The sequence below is a fragment of the Leptonychotes weddellii genome, chromosome 10 (assembly GCF_054177405.1).
Source record: "Leptonychotes weddellii isolate Sample4059 chromosome 10, ASM5417740v2, whole genome shotgun sequence".
Lineage (NCBI taxonomy): Eukaryota > Metazoa > Chordata > Mammalia > Carnivora > Phocidae > Leptonychotes > Leptonychotes weddellii.
The window spans coordinates 112,210,856-112,238,592 of record NC_138378.1 but is presented as its reverse complement, the minus strand read 5'-3'; the positions used below and the strand labels follow the sequence as shown (position 1 = coordinate 112,238,592).

The window sequence follows — 27,737 nt, the reverse complement described above, 5'->3', positions numbered from 1 at the left end:
AGAGCCCCGATTAACAACCAACTTTTTGGCTGGCATGAAGGGTATTCCTCACTAGCTGTATTCCTCTTGACAATCACACATACACTCATTTTTTCATGTCTCTTGACTTTCAACACTCATTTAACTAGGGTCTTTCTCTTCCTCTCTTGGTCCCTTCTCTTCTCTGTCCTTCCAGCTTGTGTCCATTTATAATTTATCAATGTGTCAATTTACAGAAAATTTCCCATTCCTACTCATTTCCCTTTGAGTCTCAAACAGATATAATTATTGTACCTTTGTATTTTGTATAGAGATGCTCTCTTTTGGGGACTCTGACCCATTGATAGCACACACAATTAGGTCTCAGGTGAAAAGCTTAAAATATGCAAGGATACTCTAAGACAATTTCAATATTCAATTTTTAAAAGAATTGCTTTAAAGCTTAAGTTGACTGAAAAATGTACATATATAGAATAAGTTAATGGCTGACTTTGTTGAATCCATAAAGGGCTACTACACTCAAAAGATAGAATGCATGTTCCTTAGCATCCTTGGACAAGTAGGTCTCATGCATCTCTAGATATCAGTCATGCCTCTTTTTATTCTATACCTTTTTAAATAATGAAAAATTTTTGTTGAAATTAATAAAATATAGCTGGTACCAAGAGCAGAATATTTTGCGTATTTTATGTTGTATATAAAGAGAGGTGGAAGGCAGATGGTGTGATTTGCTGGTCCCCAGAGAGGGTGTTTAGCAAATATCGATGTTTAGCAAATACCTATGATCATGTGCTCATCACCCACTCAGCACTGAACATCATATAAAATAGAGGTATATTTTTAAATATATGTACCAAACTTTAATTTTCATTTCACACTCAAAACTTCTGTACAAAAAGAGGCAAAGCAGGCAAAAAAAAAATTACAATGACTTTAGCAAACAACATATGACAACTTTAAAACAGCTTTGTGTATGCAACAGCTTTTATAGATGTAATGGGGAAGTTAGGTTCCAAAATGTCTTTAAGATAAAATTCCACTGTTTATTATTAATGTCTAGAAAAATTTGTAGCTGTTTGGATACAAGACTGAATGAGAATTCTCTGAATTCTACTTGTACAATTGGATTCCAAGATTGGGTAGGCTTTGTTTTTCTTTTGAGGAAGCATGGTTATTACTTTTTTGTAACTTAAATGTGATGATGTATCAAAAACCTCAGTTTACCATTAATGTCTTGATACAATGATGATGACTAGAAGCAAATGATGAAGCATGAGTTAACTAACAATTAAGAGATTACTATCAAGACTTTCTTTCTGGTTGTTAATAAATACTCCAGCCCTAATGGGCTACCACAATTCAAAACACTCACTGCCACTTGCTTTCATTAGCAGCTCTTAGTGATGCATGAAAAACTTCTGAGAACAAAGTCATGGTGCCAAAGTAGCAGCGAATCTGAGAAATGTAATTTTCACCTGTTGTCTGCCCCCAAATAAATATCTGAGTAATGGAAAACACTGTTTATTTGAAAACTATGAAACATCCAATATGAAATATAGTTAACATCGACATGGGTACTGTGGCTAGCACTTTCCCCCAAACCACCCTCGGGTCTTAAACACATGCAGCGCACACAGGAAAAGAAAACATGACTTTTCATGGACTCCTGATGCCTGGAGGACAGTCTGTTAAAAGAATTTGTCTCCCACAGTAGCTCAGGAGTGGACCCAATATCCATTACCTGTTAGTGATCACAGACGTTCAATTAACTTGTCCTCCTGATCATCAGAGGTAACTGGGCTTTTGAAAATCCATGGACAGGTGGATATTAGCTTTGAAACAAGGTGGCCTGGCTATATTGGGGCAGGCCAGCAGCGCCTCCTGTATGTTTGGTCCCATTTGATAAAAGTCTAATTAAAAATTATAAATGTGCTCAACTATTTCCTCTGCAAGTCCTTTCCTCTCTCCAAGACTTAAGCTCCTCACCCAATAAAGGGAACAAATGGACCCAATGATGATAAACATTGAGTGCCTCTATAATTCTTGTCTTGACAGTTGCTGCCCAAAGATGACGTGAGGCTGCCAAATAGAACATTTCTTAAGCTGAACAGTCAATGAATTTTCTCACCCGTTGTTACCCCATTTCCTGGCTTCTTCCAAGGTGTTAAAATCCCTAGGTTTGAAAAGGCCATGAAGGCCATCTAAGTGCATTCCTGTCCTGATGAGAGGAACCCCTCCCCCCAATCCAAGGAGCTGTACTTGTTCAGCTTGAAAAGTTCTAAGGAAAAGGGACTTTTTCTCTCTGTTGACTGACATTTAGATATAAACCAGAGAATCTGTTCTGTCACTTGACTGGATTTTTTGTTGCTGTTGTTAAAAATAAAACAAAACAAAAGTATCTTTCCCCTTTCTTGGAGGACTCGAGAGAATGCCAGCTGGATACGAAAGTCTGGAAATCAATTGTGTCTGACGGCTCGTTCCTTGGGACATGGTGAATGACACCCTAATGTACCCAGGCCCAACTTCTGGGATTATCAATCACTGGGCAACCCTTTCCTTCTGTCAGAAATAGGCAAGTAATAAAATAAGCCAGACTGAAGATTGACTTAAAAGTGTCCAATCTCATCCCATAGTATGTATGCATAGGCCACATGGTGAAGAGGGAAAGAGTCAGGAGTGAGGGATCCTGGGCTCCAGTCCTACATGGGGGTTGATCCTGTTTGACTTCACCCTCATCACATTTCTCCACTGGACATTGGAATAGGAGAATTTCAAGGTTCCATTATAAGCTCCAATCTGCAGACAGAATGACTCTAGGCCTGGTCCTATCTTCAAGACAAGGTGGGGTGATGATTCCTGGACTCTATTTCCTAAGGAAGCATGTAAGAGTCAGCCATTTTATTGGCTCGTTGCCTTGTAGGGCTCTTGGAGATCGTCTATTCTAATTGCCCATTTTATAGATGAAGAAAGTGAGACACAAAGAGCTTAAGTGCATTTCCAAAGACCACATAGTGGATCAATAAGGCTAGGACTAAATCCATGTACTCAGACCAAAGTTGTACACATTGCAGCAAGCTAGCCATGCGGTCAGGGAGGAGCTACCTTTTAAATACTAGGGAACTGGAAAATGTAGCATTTCCCCCCTCTGGAGTCCCCAGTTTTCTGGAAATTAGTGAAGTACCCGAGACCTCTGTCACCACATGATCAGCCCACAAAGGGCAGGGCCCATTTCAGGAGGGCTGCTGGGCACCCAGGACCCCACAGATACCTGGAGTGTCAGTAAAATTACCCAAAGCCAGAGGGTTGAAGTGGAGAGAGGACTGTCCTGTTGCCTGTGTGTCCTTCCTCCCAGCCTGTCCCCCACTTCCAAGACAACCACCTTCACAGCTCAGCTATGACAGCACATCTATCTATTCTCACTTCTTTCTTACAAATGGATTCAAGCGCAGGTGATTTTCCTCTTGCAGAATCAAAAGGGAACATTAGAGGAATATAAATCCAGAGAGAAGGGAATATGTCACTAAATAAAATAACGTGCAAACAAAAAAGCTGCACATGTGGTTTGCAGTCTGAGGGAAGAGAGGTGAGGGGCGTGCTGAATTCCAAATACTTGAGTTTGTGTCTTCACATGCATTTTTCTTTTCTTGGATTCCTCTCTCCCTCTGTCAGGATTAACGGTTGTGTTTCTTGTAGCCAAGCCGGCACAGGAAATCAAATACTTCGTGTTTCTATAAGTAAACTTCCCAGAGAGATTACACATCTAGAATTAAAACACTACCACAAACTATTGGGAATTTTGGATTGTTACAGGTGTAGTTAAAGGACTCCAGTAGTAAAGATCAACATCTCCAAATTTTGGCTTTGGAGAAGAGGGTTTTGTTTTAGACATCAAAGGTTAGGCTCTCAAGTCAATTTATGCTCTGCTGGGTTGAGTCAGTCAAGATACAAATTAAAGTCCATATATTTCAGTGACAAGAAGGAAACGGTTATGTAAATACACAAGTATTAACATCAATCTGTATTAAATTATGTAAACATATACATCTTCTGAGGTCAGTACATAGATCCTCTTCTTTGAGCAGAGCTCCTACTGAAGCATTGCTCGAATCTGTTTGGAAGTTGATTCATCATTCAAGTGCTTGGTAGTGAACCTGGATGGAGAGAAAGCAATGGCAGTCAGCGTGTAAACAGTGCTCTGCCAAAACTTCATGATGACTTTCAGCCCTTCTTTTTTTTTTTTTAAGATTTTATTTATTTATTTCAGAGAGAGAGAATGAGAGAGAGCACATGAGAGGGGGGAGGGGCAGAGGGAGAAGCAGACTCCCTGCCAAGCAGGGAGCCCGATGCGGGACTCGATCCCGGGACTCCAGGATCATGACCTGAGCCGAAGGCAGTCGCTCAATCAACTGAGCCACCCAGGCGCCCTCTCAGCCCTTCTTTACCTTGAGAGACACAATGGCTATTTAGAAATCAAACTCGGGCTCGTTCCTTACACAAATAACCACACTTCATGCCCAGTGTATTCTCGGATGGATTTAGTATTTGATTCTTTTTCCTAAAGGAATTTTGTAGTGTGGTTATTTAACAAGTAGACCTTTAATCTAATCAAATAAATATACAGAGGAGATAGAAGCCATCACATTTTCCAGGGAGGTCAACTTCACGTGAAGGAGTGCAGCATCTCAACCATCTAGGCTCCGCCTGCTGAGTTACAAATTTCAGAATGTGGATCTGCATCCCAACATTCCCCCAAAACTTCAACGCTGATGGTTTTCTACTTTCCTGGGAAGGCTTATGCTCATTGCCACCACAAGGGGGCACAAAGGCAGGTAAACAAACCAAAACAAGGAGCAGCGCAGTCTGCAGCCTCACCATTAACCTGGCTCAGGCACCGTGTATGAAAGAAAGGAAAGGGGAATTATCATGTCATCAAACCTTGCCAGGTCCTGGACACTCGTGTAAGTCCTCATTTCACCCACACTAACTCTTTGCGGAAGAGGTTCCCGCCTCCATTTTACAGGTGAAACTGAGAATCAGAGAGGTGAAATGACCCATTTCAGACCACAAGTCTGCCAACGTGTGTGATTCGTGAGGGATCTGTGGCTTCTGATTTGGACCCAAGTCTGTCTGCCTCAAAAGCCATTCACCACAATACCTACAAGAAACCACAGATGCCAACACTCAGATGGGACTCACTGCTCAGCCCAGTGCCCTGCTCTTCACAAAGCCTTGCTCAATTAAATGAGGCTGGAAAGTTAAAAAAAAAATTCAGGCACCAGAGTCTTACTGTGTATGGGAAGCCAGCCTGCTGGGAAATGGGCACCAATGGAGAAAAGCTTGGTTCACGCACGGAATCTGGAAGGCTACTCTGTTAATGCTACATCTGTTCTGAAGAATGATGACCTAGCAGCTCCACAAAACAGCATCAACCTCAGTTTTATTCATTAAATGTGTGGCTGTTTTTTCATTTATTAAATGGGGATAATAGATCACCTTCTCTCTCTTGAGTTGTGATAATTAAATGAGACAACATACTCGGGAGTGGAGTATAAGACATGAGCATTGTACACAGATAGAAGATTATTGATCCAGTCCACTTACACTTATTGAACACTTACTGCATGCACAACAGTGAGTAGGACTCGGCAAAATCAAAGATGAATAAGAGAGCAAGGACCATAAACCTTCCAGATTGCAATCCAGCAGTGGAATGATTTACGTGGTAGTATGATTTAACAAATTCCTGTACATGTGTCACGGCTGAAAAATAAGAATCCCTTCTCTGGAGTGTATTAAGCACGTGTATCCTTGGAAGAGAGGCTGCCTGGGCATCAGTTGTTAGCGGTGAGAAGCTGAAATGAGCCATAGCTTCCAAATACTTGGGCCTCCGGCAGGGTAGAGCACGTCACCCAGGGAGCTTTAGAACAAACACAGAGTGGATGCCTGTGTCCCCACCCTGGAGACTCTAATTCATTCGGTCGGGTTGGAGCCTGAGCATGAGAGTTTTCAAAAGCCACCCACAATTTTCACATACAGCAGGTGAAGGGGCAAGTGAGACTCAGGAAGCTTCTTCTTCTGATGAGTCTCCACTGACCACAAGGCAGTGCAGCCTGGAGTCAGGCCCACGGCCTGTGGGGTCACCCAGACCCAGGGGCATGTTCTAGCTCTGTCCTGTGCTGTGTGACATTGGGCAAGTTATTTCATTTCCCTACATCTCAGTTTCTTCCATCTGATAAAAACGGTGCTGACTTCAACTGGTTGTTGGGAGGATTAAATGTGTGAAGACATGCACGGGGTTAAGCCTGGTGCTCTAGGGCCTGGTCCCCAACAGCATCTAAGTTTGAAGTCTCTCTGAAGCGTCGCAGGGCTGAGGCTTACCTGAGGGCATTCAGTAGCCCCTCCACACTGTCCGGGGCCTGTTCCTTCAAAACCTTTATGCAGCCTTTCATCTGGGAGGAGAAAGCACAACATTTTGTTAATAGCCTAGCAACTGTGTCCATGATAGCATCCGTTCATACTACCATTGGTGCCTAATTAGATCGTGTTATTTCTGCCCAGAGAAATCAAATACAGAAACGACCAACAGACCTTCCTACTCCTTCATGTTAGTGAGTTGCTCTTCGGGGCACTTCTAGAAGCTGTGTATCACTTTTCATACTCTACTGCCGTTGAACATTTCATGTGTCTGCCATTTGGGGCCAAAGACTTGAGACTGTGATCTTGTCTTGTGCTCCAGAGCCAAGCGTAGGGTACCCCCACCCCCCACCCCCAGTAGCTGCTCAGTGGACACTGACTGCATGAATTACAAACCCAATGATTTTATGCCATCCCTCTTTCCAGGATGTTATTCCTCCTTTAGCTGTTTGACTGGCATTTTTTTTTTTTTTTTAGGACAGAGCTAAAGATCACTAAAACCAGGAGGCCTCTGCACACCTCGTTACCTTCATCAGGTAGAAGTAACCACCACCTCTTTGTGCTTCTAATAGCTTGCTGGCATTTATCAGAAGATCTTGGAGATCTTGGAGATTTTAGTGCCTGAATTATCTTGGCTCCCTAAGAGGGGACTGGTGAAGGACAGAGGTTAAGAATTTGAACCACTGGGGCACCTGGGTGGCTCAGTCATTAAGCGTCTGCCTTCAGCTCAGGGTCATGATCCCAGGGTCCTGGGATCAAGCCCCACATCGGGCTCCCTGCTCAGCGGGGTGCCTTCTCCCTCTCCCTCTGCTTCTCCCTCTCCCTCTGCTTGTGTTCCCTCTCTCCCTGTGTCTCTGTCAAATAAAGAAGTAAAATCTTTTTTTGAAAAAAGAATATGAACCACTTGGGGGTAGACAGCTTTGGTTTCCTCCATCCTTGCTTATTTAGTACCTGCATGAACCTGGGTAAGTTTCTTAGTTTTTTGTGCCCTTGGAATATAATTTATTCATAATTTGGGAAGTCTATGAAAACTAGGTTTACATAGATCACATTATATTATGCATATCCTAGAATTTTTTTTTTTGACAAAGAAGTATCTTCCCGCAAAAAATACAATCGCTCATTTTAAACTCAGACGTTCATGCTCTGTATTGAATTTGGATAGACCAAGGACCTCTTTTATAACGGTCTCTTTCAAATATTTTCTGTGGGTATACTTCTGGTGTGTAGGAAGTTTTATCTTATGGCCTGATAGACCCTGGTAGATTGATGGAGGTAGCCAGAAGCACAGGGGTTGAGATTTGAGGGTCACATTATAGGCTCATCAAGAAAGAAGGTCATGGTCCATCAGAGGTGCTGGATAGGCAGGATAGGCAGAGCCTAAAACACGCCAGGTGTGTGCCATCCTGAGCCTGCTCACTTCCAAGAATGGGCTCCAGCCCAGGGATGTAGAGATTTGGTCCCTTTCCCGGTGGAGCTCATGGTCTAGTGGTAGAAGAGACCCCCAAGGTTCTCTGATAAGTGCCCACATTCTATCAGGAACACAGAGAGCCTGGCTTTCTGGCACCCAAGAACGGCATCTCTTCTCTCAATGACCCAACCCTTCTGGGCCTCAGTGACGTGGCTCTGACAATTCACTGCTCCAGGGCTCCCCCGCTCCCCTCTGTCCACTTGGGAAAATCCTAGCCCTTCTCCAATATCCACCTCCATCATCACCCTCTGTCTCTTCTTGAAGCAGAATAAGCTTCTCCCTCATCTGGGTTTCCAGGGTGTGTTCTTTGTAAGTGCATATTATGAATGACACACATCTCAGGGCTTCACAAATCAATATTTGTTTTTTCACAGCTGATGACACTTAAAGGATATATAAACCCAGTGCCTATAACTGCTGGCTTAGAAGCAGACTGGTATCTGAAGGCGCCCCTTTATGGTGTCAAAGGAAATGGCCCATCTTGAATACGTGTTGTATTTGGTAAGCCTGAAACTTTCTAAGAGAAACATGCACACTTCAGTATGAACAAGCTTTTCCTAGTGAGACTGAGGAACAAATAGATTTCATGAGGACTATGAGTGGTTAGATTTAACATCATATAATGATTATGGACTCATCAGAAAGACTCAGTAAATGACCAGCAAGGACAAGCTTTTAGAATGTTAGGGATACAAGCCATAGTTGTCCCCGGTGTGTTTTTAATTGTTGACTCTGTGACAAGTTAACAAGTGGCTCTGGTCAATGAGAATGTCCTGTGGGTACCAAACAATAAACTCAATCCACATTCAAATGATGCTCATGGAGTTATTAGAGTTATTTATATTTGATCCATAGTATAAGAATGTTAAAGCCTCACAAAGAATATAGTAAAAATGTTCATGGGTACAAAAATAATTCTATGATATACTGTGATGCAAATAAAATACAATTATAGCAGGGTGCTGATCTGTTATGTACACACACACACACACACACGTGCATATACACAAACATCCATATAAAAGGAAGGGAGGTAGATATGTTGCCATATTGACCATGGTCATCGCCTATGGTAAGGTTACTATAGAAAGATACATTCAATTTTCTGTATTTTGATTTCTTACATTTTCCTAATTCTTTTATACTAAATACTTTTTTTCTTGGTAGACAGAAAATAACAAAATCATACTAAAAAATAAAAAATAATAATAAAGGCTCTATGAAGAACCATGCCTAGCTGTGTTAGGAAGCCAGACCTTCAAAATAAGTAGTCTAATTCCACTTTAACTGATAAATTTCCTTAACGCTCTTCAGACTCGTGGTCCCTCTGGGCATGAAGACTTTCTGTCTGCACAGCACTAAAGTATCAGAGAGGCTTTTCTGTGCAGATGAGTGAGAACAGGGTGTGCCCCCCAAACTTAGCACAGTCAGAAAGAGTGAATCCCAAAGGGGCCTATTGTGCTCTTAAAAGGCTTTATATTAACACACAGGATACACTATGGGGATGATGCTGCAGATGAGGACTAAGAGGAGATGTCCTTTATGCTACAATCAACAGAAGTCGCTTGCACACCAAAATCATGAGTTTTCCACTTATATTCATTCATTCGGCAAAAACACTATGGAGTATCTATTGAGCATCATGCTCTATGTCGTGTATGGTGTTAGGCGGTGGAGCAGATGTTGGGTATACAGATCATAGTCTCTGCCCTTACAAAGAAACTTGGAGTCTGTGAGGGAATCAGAAAATCCAAAATGGTAAGTGCTCTGGGAGCCAGCAGAGAAGGGAGGTCCTGACCATGCAGGGTACAGGAGATGTGTTCCTGAATGAGGTGACATTTGTGGAATGGTTTAAAGGAATCCACCCATCAGAAAGAAGGGAGGGTCCTCTGGGCAGGGAATGGGGCTCAAGCATATCTCAGTGACATCAGGTAGAGCCACCAGTGGGGGTTGGTAGGAGAGGAAGTTGGAATGTTGTTTGAAATTTGACCATGGTGTCTCGTAATCCAGTATCTCCCAATGCTGTTTACTTTAAGTCACATATGACATATCAATATCTATATATTCATATGGCACATTGGGTACCCAAACTGAAGGGGCAGTTTGCAACTAAGTGACTATTCACATCTGCTCAGCTTCTCTGCAGGCTGAGGGGATTAGTGTCTCTGAGCTCCTGCTATGGTTTTTGATTGGATGTTTTGCTTGTAAGCACATGAAAAAGATTGGACTTCTTGCTATGAGGATAGCTGCCATGGGGTGGGGCTTGCATCTCGGAGAAATCCCCACCTCTGAGTAGTGGAGGGAGGAGAGAGAGAGCGAGAGCGAGAGCAAGAGAGAGAGAGAGAGAGAAAATCAAGGTCTGTCTGGCACTATTCACAAGAGCTCTTATTTGGAAAGCAGAGTTCATCACTATTCTTACATCAATCTTGGATGTCTTGCAGAATGCTCCCACGGGGTGAACGTGGTCATAGAGAATGATGACCCCCACCATCACCCTCATGCAGAACATCAGCGTTTCTTCACTTGTGAACCTACTCCTGTACTCCCTGGAAGAGAAAAGAAATGGCAGCCACGTTAACTTCCTTGCTCGAGCACGTCCATTTCTGTCCACTTTAGACTCCTCCAATCATCTTAAGAACAATCCCGGACCTGAAACAACCAGGGTAATATGCTCTTAAAGAAGCCCATGATGATAATTCTCCTTGAATCTATCCAACCAGCACTTCAGTGTGAAAATAAGGTAAATTAGAGGGCAGTAAATTCTCTTCTCTTCTGCCCTTCAGCGGGCCAGCTCGTCACGTACATCACTCCCCCCACCCATCAATCTTGAATATTTTATAGCAGGACCCTCTGGCTGTCCAAGATTATAGAGAATAATGGCTTCATTATGGAGAAAAAGAATCAGGCTCATTTCTACAGAGCGGCTATCATGTCTCCAGTCAGAGTAACTTCCTTTGTTAAGACACAGGCTGCAGATTGAATTGGATTGGCAAAGATACGTAAAAGAAATTATGTGCCATTCACTGGGGCTGGGAGTATTTGTGGAGTTTGAATTTTGTTCACTTACCTTGACAGGGTCCCTGATGATTCAGATAATTCAAGATAATTCTAGAGGCTTTCTTAACTAACCTATTTCATTATGAATTGGGCCCACAATGAAGACGATTACTATTTCTGTCTTGGAATAAATCTTAACTTTGGTATAAGTGAAATATTTGAAATTAACACCATATTACATTTGAACAGAGCATCACATTTCATATGGCTCTTTTGAGGTCTCTGGCCCTCCCAAGCCCTCTGCCGCATAGATAGTATTATGGGAACCTCATAGGAGAAGGAAACAAGGCCCTGCAAGCCATACCACCTGTCTACAGGCCCAAAAGTGGCTGAAGAGATAACTGGAACCCTGGCTTGTGGGTGTGGACTTCCTCATTACCACGCTGCCTCTCCATTAACAACCTTTGCCACTTCTAACAATCCAGCAGCTAGTTTAAGTACAACAAAACTGTTGTGAGAGGCAGAGTCAGAAGGGAAGGGTAGGGAAGGGTAGGGAAGGGAGAAAAAGAGAAGGGAAGAGGGACAGAAGTCTGATAATCCATTATCATTCTTGCAACAATATGACCCCTTCTGCTCTTCGTTCTAAATCTTCTGCCAAATCTCTTCTCCAATATACTTATAATAATAATAATAATAATAATAATAATAATAATAATACCCAGTCATTTAGGCAGCCTTCCATTTGGCCCTTCCCCATCTTCTACAGCATCTTTGGTTTGAGTCCTGGTTTTGCCGTCTAACAACTACTCAACCTTTGGGAAGTCGGTTAACCAGTTTGAACCTCAGGCTCTTCAACTATACAATGGGGCTGATTACATTTATCACCCAGAGTTCTTTATAAAATTAATTCAGATAATATAGCTGTAAATGTCAACGTGCTGACCCGAATGTTAACACCACCACCACCATCATCAGTATCATCATCATCAACAACATCATATTAACAAGCTCTCTCCACGTGACCTCTAGACCATGAATCCGCCTCTGATCTCACTTACGGCGTTTCCAGCATGACTTTACAAACACTTGTCATCGTGCTGAGGCAGTCTGTCGTGTTCTCTATTGGCAGGGTTTTATTCTAAGTGGGAGACACAAAAGTATATTAGGCCTGCTAGCAGCTTTCCTGTGCAGTTAAGAAAAAAAGCACCTCAGTGCTCAGCCTCACTTACTTCGGAGACAAAGTGCATGGTGGCATTGCTAAGGGTTTTCAGCATTGGCGTGGCTTCTGCATAGAAGAGGGACATTCGATTGGCCATCTCATTATTGACTTCATTCTCAATGTCTAGCTGATGAAAATAAGAAGAGAAGACACAATTGATAAAGACAGGGTCAAAAATCCCCAAACAGTGTCTGCTGGAAACGGAATTACAGATGAAGGCTGTCTTTTCCCTGGGCCCTGCCTGATGCAGCAGTCAAAGGATGACGTGGAGAATGAGTGTACAGACCAGGAGACCCAGGGGCTCACATGCATATTGTTGATGCGGTTGCGACTTATCGTCCTTCTGTAGTAGCTGAAGTCGTTCTGAATAGCTGGGTTCCTCATCTGAAATTCAGAAGAGAAGAAAGAAGGTCATCGTTCCCCATCACAGAGAGGATATGCATTAGGAGCCCAAACTCTAGACGCGGTAAATATACCAGGACATCTCTTGGTTATACAATAATCAAAGTAACTTCTGGTTAAAAATACTCAGAGCCTCATTGTTTTAATATAGGCCCTGCTTTTCCTATCAGCCAGATTGCAGGGAAAGAATACTTGTTCTCAATCAGCACAGATACTTTGAAAAGGTTTCCTCTTCTCGAATTTGGCAGATTTTGAATTTCCATGCACAAACTGCCATCCTACATCACGTTGACTATAAGGAATGCAAATTCTCACCACATTTTATGTCTCTGTAGGGAAGGAGCTACATTGTACTCATCTATTCCCCGCCCCACGGCATTAGCAGAGTGCTGGCACACAGTAGGTCCTCAGGACAAGTCTGTTAAACTGTCTTAGCGTGTGTGGTCTAACCTTCAGCTCATCAAATCGCAGGGTAAAATGGAGAATTTCTGCGAACTCCTTTGCCAGGGCCTGCTCCCGTTCCAGGTGCTGGGTTGGCGTGTAGGGTGGACAGGTCAGAGACTCTAATAAACTCTGAAGAGCTTTCTCTGAAAGTCAAAGTGATAAATATATATCTGAGGTAGCCCACAGAGATCATTCTAGAAGCACAGTTCTTAGGCCCCGTTGACATTCTCAGAGATAACCTGCTTGAGTCTTTCTTCTCCATGTCTTTTCCCATAGCCATGTACAGTGCGACATGTGAAGAAAGGAGAAGGAGCCCATCAGGCCTGAGCAGACTGCCCCCCTACCTGTGGAACACCCCCAGGGCCACACAGTTTTGCCCATGTCCCTCAGAGCTCAGCTCAACTCTCAGTGTTCCATAGTGCCAGCTTCGACCACTGTTTGGAAACCAGACACAAGTTTTTGGATCCTGTCCATGAGACTGTGTGGTACTTTTCTGCCAACCCACTGCCATATCGACCTCCATTACTGTCCTTGAAACAGTCTCATTACTCCTTCTTGTCTATCCCTAAACATTCCCTCCCGTTTTCCCTTCAACATATTTCTAACAATACTGACTCATTTAATCAATCCTCTACAGCGGGGGTTGGCCAACAATGGCACAAAGGCCAAATCCGGCCCACGGTCAATTTTTACAAATAAAGTTTTATTAACACATAGCCCCACTTTATTTCCATTCCTTAATGTATTGACTCTGGCTACTAATATGCTACAATGGAAGTGTTGGGTGGCTGCAACAAAGACAGGATGGCCCACAAGCCTAAAATATTTATTATCTGCTCTTTACAGACAAGTCTGCTAGCACCTGAGCTACAGTCCTTAATTGTCTTTTATAGCATCTTTACAAGGACATCTCTTGCCTTTTCCATTTATGGGGATGTACTGCCTTCTGAGGTAGTCAGTTCTACCATGGTCTGCTCTGACAGGTGCATCTTTATCCTTCTGTTAAAAATCTGGCTCCTTAGGATTTCAGTTCATTGGGTCTAGATTTACACTTTGAAGAAACAGAGAAGGAGGAAACAGGGAGAAGCTAACTGAGAGTCTCCAGAAGCTCTTGTTTCTTGAAAGACTATTTTAGTTCATTCAACCATTCCCTTTGGGTCTTAGCTTCAAGTTCTCTCTACACCATGACTATTATTCCCCTAAAGTATTTCAATTTCTCTAACTCTTAAAATGTGACATTCATTTACAGCAAAAGTAAACATGACTATCCCTTTCCTCGTCTAGCTGTATTAACTAATGAAACCTCAGACAGCTTTACTCTTGGGGGAGTTGTTAGATCATACAGGTGGTCACATCGAGCCAATTGTTAACCAGACTCGACTTTACTCTTGCTTCTGCAAAGCCATCCTGTACCCGTACAGGTTGTTTTTAAAGCTTAAGGGCAGAATATTGTTTGTTTTTCCCATATTTTACTATATTAAATTTATCACATGACTCCAGCAAATCAAGATTTTGGGGTTAGCAGGTAACCTGTTCATTTCAACTTCTCTGTCATTTAGAAATGTGATCAGCCCACAACAAAACTGTTAGCTGAGAACAAGACCACAGGACATCCACCAGTAGAGACATGCTCAATGTGCAGGTAACTGCAGGGCAGAGAACTCTGAGATGAATTTAAAGAAATGAAAATGACAGGTGTTTCTGTCCACGAATGGCCTCTCCTAAAACACTGCAGATGGATGTGGGCCATTCCCCAAAGCACTGAGCTAGCCCTTTCTGCTCCTTAAGCAAACTCTGTAAGAGAACTTCATATGCGGGATGAAAACTACAAACACATACTCACCTAGCCTTATGGAAAATTCATAAAATCTCTTTAGCCTCACAACCAGAGGACATACTGCATTCCAAGCTTTTTCTTGAAGCTGAATGTCGTTGGGATTCTGAATCGCCTACAAAATCAAGATAAAATTGTCTGTTTAAAAAGAAGCAACAAGCTCCACATCAAAATGCCTTAAGATTGAGAAGGGATTTTAGTTTAAGAAAATACAACGCCTGATAGACTTCACTAATGTGCTCATAAACTGACATCAGTTCACCGAACTGTCCTCCAAGACGCTCAATTAGAATGGAGATTTTAGCCCTTGAACATAATGTAAATGACCCTACAATTAGATCCTGTACTCTTGTTTCTCTTATTTTAGGTGCAAAAAATTGCAAATCTAATTGGAAGCCATTCAGCCTTCCTCTACCACATTTTGATTCTACTAAAGTAGAGCCAGAGCTCATTAGGAAGTGCAGATCCTGTAGACATCCTCCTTTCTCTATAATACGTATTACGTGCCTTCTGTTCTGTGACCTACAATATCTAAATCAATGGCGATCCCTAAGTAGAAAGACCACCTCTTAAGAGGCTGTCACATTCTTGGAAATGTTGTTTTGTCTGGGTTTCAGCAGCTTACGGATTATGTTAGTGAGTTTTCTTCCAGAAAGATGGGGACAGTGGCAGTAGGGTGTGCCTGTAAGTGCGTATAGATGTGCTCATGTGCGCACGTGTGTGTATGTGTTGACGCTTCCACAAAACTAATTATTTCAAAAAAAGGTGTGTGAAGTTTCTTGCCTTTAAGGCATTATGAAGTCTTAAAAGCCATGCTGACAATCTTCTTCTTTGTTTTGTTTTTCAGGGATTTCTTTTTTTAAGCTCAAAGTCATTTCAAGATGGCAGACCTGCAGGCTACTTAGAGCAACCTAGTTTACGGCTGGTATTTGTGATACTGTGGGACCTGCCAAGATTATTACAAAATGCTGAGAAATTCATGCAAACCCAGACCTCATGATTTACAGTTTTGTTTTTTTTTTCTTTTCTCATGACTTATATTTCAACTGTCGTCCTAGACTTTAAATGTATGTTTCCCTTACATGAAGTAATATGCTGAGGAATCACTGTTTAAACGTCAGTCCTGTGCTATCAAATGTATGACTGAGAAGAGAATGGCTAATGTTTTACACAGTCTACAGTGCCGTGTGCTCAGATTAATGTACTAGAATAAAAGGGGCCATTCATACTTCGTGAAAACCACATTACCCTCCTTGTTCTTCCTAGTACACAAGGAAATACTAGGGCTATTACTTAATCTTGCTGGGTGTGTGTGCATGTGTGGGTTTCCCTTCTCGTCTGAGGGTGTTGTCAGCTCAGTGTTATCATTGGCATACATCTCGGATCTCTGGCCCCGCGCCCTTGTAAGCCTGCAGGTCTGCAAGGATGCTCTCAGAATCCTGGAGGACGGCGCTGATCTGGTTCCATATTTCCCTCTCTCCTTCTGTAGGCTGGGCATCTGAGCAGAAGGGAAACAAAAAGACACAGAGGGATGATGTTTACAAATGGCTTGGAAGGAAGATCAGCATTCAGTTCTACCTACTAGATAGTCCTGTTTAATTCCTGCAGGTTTGGTCTTTACTCTTTTTTATTTATTTATTTTTTTATAAGCTGCTAGGAAAGGAACCTGAGACAACTTCTGTCCACGACTCAGTTCAAGCCAGTCATCCATCTGTCTGCACATGTTACACCAAGCACGTTGGAATCACTGCGGGCACTTTACTCATTTGTGTAGGGCATACTTTTTGCACACCTATTATGTGCCAAGTGATTAAGTGGGTGATAGAAGGAATAAATATTGTCTTTGGGGGCCACGTTTAATAGGAGAAGCTACTGAATAGTTCTGTTATGACTAAAAATCTGTGAATCTGAGTATAGGTGGGAAAACAGTCCCCCTTATATTACCATAGAAACAAATAAGCTTAAAATATTAATCCTGCAGAGCCATGACAGAGATGTATCTTTCTGGAACACAAAGACATGGAGAAAGCATTGAGATTTATCACTGAACGTGAACTAAAGAAGTATAGGAGGTTCATTTTATTTATTTGGTTAATTTTGTCTATTTATTTATTTATTTATTTTTAGTAAGCTCTACACCCAATGTGGGGGATTGAACTGATGACCCCAAGATCAGGACTTGCATGTTCTACTGACTGAGCCAGCCAGGCACCCCCAACAGGAGGTTCATTTTAAAGACAATTGTACTGTTCAACATTGATCTTGACTATAAATACTACCCACAAGAATAAGTGACACATTCAGGTTTACCTAAATAAAGAACATATTCTGACAGCCACAGAAGCATTTCCTTAGCTCTTAATTCCCACTTTTACATTGCATTCCTATAGCCAATATATATTCTTGTCCCCACGAGTATTTTGTGGAAGTTGGTGGGTAGAAGTCAAATGGTGGTAAAGATTAGGTTTTATCTCCCAGTACCTATAAAATAGGTTGCATGCCTGGGCTAATAAGGAAATTAATCTCCATCCCAAACAAAGGCACTGCTAATGGAGAAGGGGGATAGATGTCACCTCCTAAAAATTCATTTTCAAAAATCCAAGTCCTAAGATAGTGAATTCTCTCAGCAGACCCCACTCATAAAAAGGTAGGATAGAGTTATGTCGGGTATAACACTCATGAGTGCATCATGAGGAACACGACAGAGACCTACTAGGTTATGGTACAGAACCTAGCCTGGGAAGCTAGATTACTCCTTTATCCTTTTCTACTATCCCACTGCTTCTGGAAAATTCTCAGGTACATTGTTACACATGATATTAATGACTTCACAGCCTATCCTTTCCTGTTCCCCAAACTTCTCTCAAAGTGATATGGGTGTCTTAAACAGAAACCTTTAAAACCTCATAAGTTAGGAAGCCTGTAACTGAGGAGGGTATTTCAGTGAACAGAATTCCAGGGCAATTTCTGAATAAGAAGAAAGTCCGGGAAGAGAACGTGTGACAAAAATGCAGCATGAAGGTCCTAGAAAACAAAGAAAAAGAAAAAGCTCATTCCCTCAAATCCTTTCCCTCCTTTGACGAATGCACTGAAAAATCGGAAGCTAAAAAAGGCCATTTCCTAGAGAGAGAGCTATTTGAAGAGGAAGAAAAGAAAAGAAAAACAGACTGTGACCAAATTCTGGGGGGCGTGGGGGTAAGCTTCTTTGAGTGTAATTATAAAGTAGTATGTAAAGAAGACACTTAGAGACCAGGAAAGGGAGCCTTCTGACGGTGGCTGTCACAATGGCTCCATCTGAGTGAGTTGCCACTTGAAGTTTTAGACAAAACAGAATTAAAATGAAGTGGCTAGAAGACGAGGACCAGACAAACACAAAAACCCATTCTTCTAGTGATTAACACAAAAGAAGAAAAGTTTCAGTCAGTTTTTAAAAACGATAGCCCTTTCTTAAGTGCTTCAAAAAGAAGATCATCTCCGAGAGTGGCCTAAAAGTGGTGCTGGCCATAGATGGGCAAGCTTCGCTCTCTGATACGACTCAACCCCAACACTGACGTGGCCACAAAGAGCTGGATGAGTGACATGGGGGTGGTGTCACATCTCTCTCAGGGGTGGCAGAGTTGGGGCTGTGGAGAAGCCCTTCCGTCTTACAGGAACCCTCTCACAGCACTGCAGTGATCTGTGAAACAGGACCCCCCAGTCCCAGCCTTCCTTGCTGAGAAAAGTTTCTTTTGGCAGATGTCCTGGTGTCTTATTAAAAACGTTTTTTATATGGCCCCATTTAGCAGGGGTGGGATCGGGTCGGAGAAGTCCAATTCATCATTCCTTCTTCATCCCGACTAGAAACGTGTTGGCTCGTTTTCTTCCATAATTTGTTAGTCTTCTTGGATGCCCTATTTTTTTTTTTTCTTCTTCCGCTGTCATGGAAGGAGAAGTCACTTCTTCATCTAGCTATCGACTAGGCCCTTGATGGTGGCAGCATGGTCCGTGCCTTCTAGGGACTCAAGTCACATGTGGGGTCAACTTGCAAGGTGGAGAGTGCTGACTGGGGAGAAGCTCTAATCTATCTGTCTTTGTTTTTTTTTCAAATAGAAAAAGGACTCTGTAATCCTAATTTGGCATTGGCTCATATCCCTATGGAAGTTCATGATTCATTCTACTTTGATCCCCCAGCCATGTGACCAGACAGCCAAGACTAATTAATGAGAATCTGACCCATTAGGCCACGGGACTCTGGCTTTATTTCATGTGACCTTAAATCTCCATGATGCACATAGTATATGCTCAGGAAAGATTTGCTGAATAAAATACCTGGATGAATGATTTACTTCTCACACTACGTCTTTTTTTTTTTTTTTTAAGATTTTATTTATTTATTTGAGAGAGAGAGAATGAGAGACAGAGAGCAGGAGAGGGAGGAGGGTCAGAGGGAGAAGCAGACTCCCCGCTGAGCAGGGAGGCCGATGCGGGACTCGATCCTGGGACTCCAGGATCATGACCTGAGCTGAAGGCAGTCGCTTAACCAACTGAGCTACCCAGGCGCCCTCACACTACGTCTTAATGATGATTTTTCTGCTTGTCTTTGAATTGGAAGATTTTTGGAGACAGAGTCTATATTCTTATCCTCAGTGCCTCCATATGTCCTACCCACTGGAGACACTCAATAAATATGTCATGACTCAATGAACATATGAGGACATTGACCAGGTGGTAGAGGATGTGGGTGTTGGGAAGCAGTGAAAGAAATGAAGATCCTATTACTTCTGGATCCTCTCCTCTGGCTCTTCCAAATAGTTTCTATACTGTTAACCTCTCTCACTATTATTGTTTTTATATATGTATATTTATCTACCATCAAATTGGCTATTCACCCTTTCATTAATACTTGTGTTTTTAAATCATCCATTATTCATCTACAGCCTCAATGTCTCTTCGTTATGGTTAACACACTATTAGGATATTTGTTGAGTGAAAAACTGCACCAACTATGTTGACTATCCCAATCCTAAGGCTGTTATCATTTGTTTTCTGGACTATCTCTTTGAGAGGCTTTGGGGTCTTTACTTCTGGTTTTCTCTGTATTTAGATTCAGTTGGTAGCCATGTTTTTAAAAATATATTGTGTCTTCAGATGTCAAAGAGAAACATCTTGAAAAATTAGTGACTGAAAAGGTACGCTGATATTTAACTGATCGGCAACCTTCTAAAGCACCTGCTGAGGGAACAGGAACTTGGAATTATGGGTTTTGTTTTTCTACTTTTCACACAAAGATTGACCTTTAGTCAAAGGTACACACACATACATATGCCCACCAATAATACTACTGATGTATTACTGATGGACATGAGGCCTTATTTCAGTTGTAGGCAGTGAATCCCTCGGTGATGTTTCCTCTAAGAATCACATTCTAAAATTCTAATCATTGTCAGTGATTCTATCTCCATTGAGAAGAATGGTTACATCAAGCTGGGCGGCTCTTGTCTAACAATGAAGCTGTTAAAAAAAAAAAAACAACAAGCAAACAACCCACCTGTGATTTACACAGGCAATTTAGAAACCAATCCTCCAAGGGGCCCCGGAACAAGCCTATTCAGGGCCATTCCCCAGGCGATGATTTAAAACCCTGTTCTGGATTTGCTGTTGTGCGAAGTATGAAAATGTATCATGTGCACTGTGACCTTGAATACATGGTCAAGAACTCGCTGAATTCTAAGTGCCTAGAATTTTTTAATGGAAAAATAACCCTCTTATCAAGGAAGATAGTGAGGCCGTATTCATTTTGTTTACAGGGGCCCTATTTACCCTCCTTTGGCTCAATTTGCTAGTGACTGTGGATATTAACTGTCAGGATTCTGGTGTCACTGGGGTCAGGTGGAGGCTTTGCTGTGGAGGCCTGTGATGTTTACTGAAAGCAGAATGCCGTGCATTCCACGGGGTGGGCGGATGGAGAGGAAGGTGGCTGAGTGCTTTGTTTGTCAGGAAGGAACATCTTTGGTGAACATACCCCAGGGCAGAGGCAGCGGGGCTCAAACCAGAGTAGGGTTGTCAAATCGAAGGGTTCTTATCTTTGTAAATCAGCCAAGGACACACTGTGTCTTCACAAGGGCCGGGGAACACACATACCTTCTCCTCACAACCTATTCAGAACTGTAGGGAAAATCTGACAGAGAATCAAACAAATTAATGGAAGATAATGTGAGCAGAAGACACCATTTATGTGGAGATGTGTCTGGCTTTGAAGGAAGCCGTGGCATTTCACCAACAGGATATACTGCTCTCTCATACCCCAGCAGCTGTTGTATAAACACTGAAGAGGATTTGCCACAGCCGTAAATTAAATCCCTAGCTCTTCTGCCCCACCACTTCCTTACCCCTCCACCCTTCTCCCCTTCAGGAAAGACTAAGAAACATAACTAATTATCTGTAATTAACATTTGGGGATATAAAGTTGGCAATGATTTATAGCAGAATACTAGCTGCTTGCAGAAACCACATAAAACTGCAAAGGTCCATTGGAAAATGTGTGACTGGGTTGACATATTTATTTGCACAGGGACATTGGTCGTCCAGCACCAGAGCCCTTTCCTATGGAAGAGTGAATGAGGGCCTGCAAAAAGCAGGGAGGGCTGAGGTTGCTGGAAGGCTCATCCATTTCAACCCCATGCTGTGGGATCCCGGTGATGCTATGGGAGAAGGAGGGAACTTCAAGGACGGAGAGCTTTGAGCCTCGGGTCCCACTGCCACCTCTGCCACTCACTGAATATAGACTTTGGGGCACCTGGGTGGCTCAGATGGTTAAGTGTCTGCCTTCGCTTAGGTCATGATCTCAGGGTCCCGGGATCAAGTCCCGCATCGGGCTCCCTGCTCAGTGGGAAGCCTGCTTCTCCCTCTCCCACTCCCCCTGCTTGCGTTCCCTCTCTCGCTGTGTCTCTCTCTGTCAAATAAATAAATAAAATCTTAGAAAAAAATTAAATGAATATGAGACTTCAAGGCCCAATCCGTTCATCTCTCTGGCTCTCAGATTACTTCTTGGTAAAGGGAGGGACACTGACAAGAGCCCTGTCCCCTCCCTGTATAGTCTTGTAGGGACTATGGCCTGGAGGGTCATAATGGGATGTTGACATAGATCAAAAGCATTTATTTATTTATTTATTTATTTATTTATTTATTTATTTATATTTGAGACAGAACAAGAGAGAGAGCACATGAGAGGGGGGAGGGTCAGGGGGAGAAGCAGGTTCCTTGCTGAGCAGGGAGCCCAATGCGGGACTCGATCCAGGGTCTCCAGGATCATGACCTGAGCCGAAGGCAGTCGCTTAACCAACTGAGCCACGCAGGCGCCCCGATCAAAAGCATTTAAAAAGAGCAAGTGCTGGGGTGCCTGGGTGGCTCAGTCATTAAGCATCTGCCTTCAGCTCAGGTCATGATCCCAGGGTCCTGGGATCGAATCCCACATCGGGCTCCCTGCTTCTCCCTCTCCCACTCCCCCTGCTTGTGTTTCCTCTCTCACTGTGTTTCTCTCTGTCAAATAAATAAATAAAATCTAAAAAAAAAAAAGAGAGAGAGAGAAAGAACGTGCTGGAAATTTAATGACTCGCTGTGACTGAATCTCCGTGTTGGCATAAGTATTAATTGCTTTCCAGGTATGTTCTGTTCCGTTGTTTTTTTGTTTGTTTGCTTCATCTGTAAAGTGACCAGAAAACATCTCTTATTTTCCCCCTTTCCTCTCCCAAGATTATCTAGCCTCCTCTGAACAACCTTAGCAGAAGTGAGGGTACCAGAGAAGGGAGAGATGAAAGAAAAGCTGAGTTGTATCACTATATTGTACACCTGAAACTAACGTAACACTGTATGTTAACTACACTGGGATTAAAATAAAAAACTTAATTTAAAAAAAAAAAGGAAAGAAAGAAAAGCTCAGTAGTGACAGGAGGTAGCCTGTGTCATGAAAATCATACCAGCTGAGGGGCTTATCTGACACTCCTCCTCGTTTCAAGAAGTAGGAAGCTGTAGTCCTAATAGGTCACAATATCCAGAGCCTTTCTGGGAGTATAATGAGTGGCTTGGAGGCTTTAGAATTTCCTTCCTAACTAGCCCCCACCCCCACCCCATGACCACTATTATTGTTCTTGGTATTCCTATCATGCTCATAAAGGTGGATTTGTCTTATAAGAAGAACATTTCTCAGTTACTATCTGCCAAGAAACATTTCTTCGACCTAACTCTAGAAGCTGCACTTTCTCTTCTGGCTAGCCCGCCACTTGCTCTCCATTCTCTTCTAGGCTTCTGTACTACGTGTACTATTGTCTCTGCTCAACGTGCTCGCGTCTCTCCCCAATACAGTTATATACTCTTGGAAGAAGAGAACATGTTCTCCTAATGTCCCCCCAATATTGATGTGCCCTATGTCACCCCTCTGTGCCTCTCTGCCCCCTAAGACCCCATCCCCATTCCTGCTGCTCCTGCCTGATGCTACAATGCAGGAGACGCACTGCATATAATTACTGAATTAGCATCAGTACAAAAAAAAATCAAAGTTCCTAAGCTGATACTTCATGCCCAGCTCTATGCTGGACACTGGAGATGCAATGCTAGAAGCGTAAGATGCCATCCAAGTCCTCTCTGCAGGGAAGTTCATGCGGAGTGAAATGATACCAAAGACACCTAGTTGTGAAGAAGCAACGGGGGACACCAGAGCCAGCAAATATGTCCACAAATAGAAAATATCTATTTAAATTACACACACACACACACACACTGAGAGTTTAAAGTAAAGGAAAAGGCCACCACACGTTGCAATGGGAAGTTTCTAGCAGATGTAGAAGCAAAATATACAAGAGCACAAGAGTGGAAGGATCTGTGACAAGAGTCTTTAATTCTTCATTAAATGAAGAATACATGTTGAAGATCGATTCTAATAAGTTGAAGATGTATCCTGTAATCTCTACAATAAGCATGAAGAGGCAGAACTAAAAAGCCGACAGAAAAGATCAAAGAGAATACCAAAATTATTATATTTAATCAAAAGGCATGAAGACATTAAGAGAAAAACAAAGGGCAAATACAACAAGTAGAAATCAACATCAAGATAGGCTCAGATACAAACATTAATTAAATGTAAATGCGCTAACGACTCCAATTAAAAGGTAGATATTATCAGCTTGGATGGAAAAGCAGGGGCCAACTACATGTTGTTTACAAGAAATACCCTGTAAAGATAAAGGCACAGACAGGATGGGGAAACATATGCCATTCAAACAATAAGCATAAAAAAGCTGTTATGGTCAAAATATAAAATGCTTAATGATATATTTAGCAAAAGATATGCAAGACCCCTAAAAACTATACAACACTGCTGAGTGAAATCAAAGAATATCTAAACAAATGGAAAGATATACCACACTCATAGGTAGGAAGAATCAATATTGTTTAGATATCAATTCTCAAACCGAACTCTGGATTTTATATCATTATAATCAATATCCCAGCAAGGCGATTTTGTAGCAATTGAAAGCAGATTACAAAATTAATTTAGAAAAGTAAAGGAACTGGAGTGGTCAACAAAATCTTGAAAAAGAACAACAAAATTTGAAGGACTTACTCTTCTTGACTTTAAGATTTATTATTTGTCATAGTTTGGTATTACTTGGTGAAAAGGATCAATAAATCAATGGGGGAGAATAGGAAGTCCAAACATGTAACACTGAGCTGATTTCTGATAATGGCATTCAAGCAATCTACCTGTGCTAGAACAAGTTGATAGCGCATAAAAAAAAAAAAAAAACATTGCTCATAAAATAAATAAAAATTAGTTCAGGATTGGTCATTGGTCTAATGTGAAGCTTAAATTTCTAGAACTTCCAGAAGGAAACAGTATAATGTCTTCAGGACCTTGGGGTGGGCCATAATTTCTTTTTTTTTTTTTAAGATTTTATTTATTTATTCATGAGAGACAGAGAGAGAGAGAGAGGCAGAGGGAGAAGCAGGCTCCCAAGGAGCAGGGAGCCCGATGCGGGACTCGATCCCAGGACGCTGGGATCTTGACCTGAGCCGAAGGCAGACGCTTAACCAGCTGAGCCACCCAGGCACCCCGGGCCATAATTTCCTTAAGAGGGGATAGCATGCACTTAGTACAAAAGAAAAACAATAATAAATTGCACTTCACCAAAATTTAAAACTTCTGTTCATGCAAAAACAAGGAATAAAGAGGCAAGGCACTGAGTGAGTCAAAACATTTGCAAGCTATTATCTTGTGAATGACAGGTATCCAGAACACCTACAAGGAAATCCTACAAGTAAGAATGCATAAAAGACTTGAGTGGATAATATATTCTAAAAATGCTAAGGGAATATTCAATAAGCACGTGCAAAAGCGTCCAACATTATCAGTTATCATGGAAATGCAAATTAAAGCCACAAGGAGAAAACATCCCATAGTCACTAGAATAGCTGAAAGGAAAAAGACTGACAATGTTAAGTTTTGGAAAAGATGTGTTACACCTGAGCACTCTAGACTGCCGGTAGAAATGGAAAATAGTACATCCCATTTGGAAAACTATTTGACAGTTTCTTGAAAAGCTGCATATAACTGACTCAGCAAGTCTACTCTTTGGTATTTAGAAAAGAGAAGGGATGCACGAAAAGATTCTACAAGAATGTTCACAGCATGTTTACTCATAGTAGCCAAAAACTGGAAGTAGCCTAGGTGATCATCAGCAGGAGAATGGATACAAAAACTGTCCCACAATAAGAGTATTCAGCAAAGGGGCACCTGGGTGGCTCAGTCGTTAAGCGTCTGCCTTCGGCTCGGGTCATGATCCCAGGGTCCTGGGATCTAGCCCCACGTCGGGCTCCCTGCCCCGCGGGAAGCCTGCTTCTCCCTCTCCCACCCCTCCCGCTTGTGTTCCCTCTCTAGCTGTATCTCTCTCTGTCAAATAAATAAATAAAATCTTTAAAAAAAAAAAAGAGTATTCAGCAAAAAAGGGAACACACTATGATACATGCAATAACATGGCTGGATCCAAAAGACATTATGTTGAATGAGAAAAAGATAAAAAAAAACATATACTGTATAACTCCATTTATATGAAGTTCAAGACTATAGATTAGCTAAATTAATCTTTGAGATACAAATCAGATCTGACCAGTAGTTGTTTCTGGGTGTTGGTCAGGGACAGGGGATTGACAGAGAAGAGGCATGCTGGAACTCTGGAGTGAAATATCCTGTCTTGACAAGTGTGGCATTGGTCAAAATTGATTGAAATATACACTCAAGCCCTGTCCATTTCAGCACATGTAAATTATGCCGCAATAAAAATAAATTTTAAAAAGTGGACTAGTCAGGCAAAGAAGAAAAATTATCTATTTTGAGTGGATGGAATGGCTTCGGAATTAACCAGCAGCAAGAAATCAGATTTTCTAAAAGAAGCTTTTTTTTTTTTTTGTAACAGCTTTATTGTGATATAATTCACATGCCACACAATTCACCCATCCCAAGTATTCAATGATATGTAGTATATTGCCATTGTTGTATAATCATCACCATCATCAATTTTAAAACATTTTCTTATCCCTCAAAAAAATTTGTACCCATTAGCAATTGCTCCCCATTTCTTCCCAACACCCTCAGGCCCAGACGACCACTAATGAACTTTCTATCTCTGTAGATTTGCCTAATCTAGACATTCCCCATAAACGGAATTATACAATATGTGCTCTTTTGTGGCTGGCTTTTTTTCACTTAGCAGAATGATTTCAAGTTACCCCTCCATCAATACTTGACTTTTTACCACTCAATAATATTCAAGTGAATGGATATACCATACTTTATGTGTCCATTCATGACTTGATGGGCATTTGTGTTGTTCCCTCCTTTTGGCTATTAGGAATAATGCTACTGTGAATATTTATGTACCAGTTTATGTGTGGACCTTTGTTTTCATTTCTCCTGGGATGTACCTAGGAGTGGAATCATTGGGTCATAGGGTAACTTTATGTTTAACATCTGAGGAACTGCCAAACTGTTTTCCAAAGCATCTGCACCATTTTACATTCCCACTGGCAGTGTAGGAAGGTTCCAATTTCTTCACATCCTCACCAACACATTTTATTATTTTTATTGTGAAGTGCTATCTCATGGTGGTTTTGACTTGCATTTCCCTCTTCGCTAATGACAGTGAATGTTTTTTCCTGTGCTTATTGGTCATTTGTTTATCTTTGGAGAAATATCTACTCAGACCCCAGAGGAACATTTTGATAGATGGAGTTGTTTGCTGAGACAGAGTTTCTCTGAAGCCAGGTGCCCTTGCATAGATTTTAATCTACTGGAACTTCTGCCTGTCTTGGAGACCTTCTACTCCAAAGTGGATACTGTATGAAGGATTGAGGACGTATGTCACTCTATAATAGACTCAGAGTTCTGATTTATGGCTAACTCTATACCACCTGCCTGGCAAGGGAAAAATAGGGAACCAAAAACTAAAAGGAGTCTTTTGTGACCAATTCCGGAGACTTCAGCTCTGGATCTGGGAACTCGAAAGTTTGCTTGGTCGGCTCCACTGTCCCAAACCCTAGGGTGGGTTAATGCCTCACTTGGATGCATTAGTTAAATGTGGTTCCCAAACTGGCTGATCATCAGAACCACCTGGGAAATGTGGGCAAAAACAGATTCCTGGAACTAGGCCACTGAATCAGAATTTGGGGAGAAGCTGAGACAACTATGTAGAAACTATATCCACCAGATGTTTCTAATGATCATTTCAGTCTGGGAATCACTGGAGTTATTTTGCTGGAGAGCTAATGCATGCTGCCCACTTTGGGTGCCATAACAGGTAGATTCAATTAAACAATCATCAACAGACCTTCAGGCATCCATCTTCCTGTACACTGTCCCCAAAACCATCACTCAGGCAAGATTAGGTTGCATTTTATTCCCCCTCTGTCTCCCAGCCTTCAAAAAGGAAATGGAAATATGACAATGA

General features: G+C 41.9%; 1 protein-coding gene across 6 annotated transcripts in view; it reads right to left on the bottom strand.

The window, feature by feature from the left end:
• Positions 1-1,484: 1,484 nt before the first annotated feature.
• Positions 1,485-27,737, bottom strand: part of CYRIA (CYFIP related Rac1 interactor A) — a 103,459-nt gene continuing 77,206 nt past the window's right edge. For all 6 annotated transcript variants that reach the window (XM_081797166.1, XM_081797169.1, XM_081797167.1 and 3 more), the window contains 9 exons: positions 16,137-16,258; positions 14,770-14,875; positions 12,933-13,069; positions 12,387-12,464; positions 12,091-12,207; positions 11,920-11,999; positions 10,284-10,410; positions 6,358-6,428; positions 1,485-4,130 (listed from right to left, as the gene is read on the bottom strand). In XM_081797166.1, the coding sequence (XP_081653292.1) occupies positions 4,067-4,130; positions 6,358-6,428; positions 10,284-10,410; positions 11,920-11,999; positions 12,091-12,207; positions 12,387-12,464; positions 12,933-13,069; positions 14,770-14,875; positions 16,137-16,258 (902 nt within the window). In that variant the 3' untranslated portion in view covers positions 1,485-4,066. The remainder of the gene's footprint in view (positions 4,131-6,357; positions 6,429-10,283; positions 10,411-11,919; positions 12,000-12,090; positions 12,208-12,386; positions 12,465-12,932; positions 13,070-14,769; positions 14,876-16,136; positions 16,259-27,737) is intronic.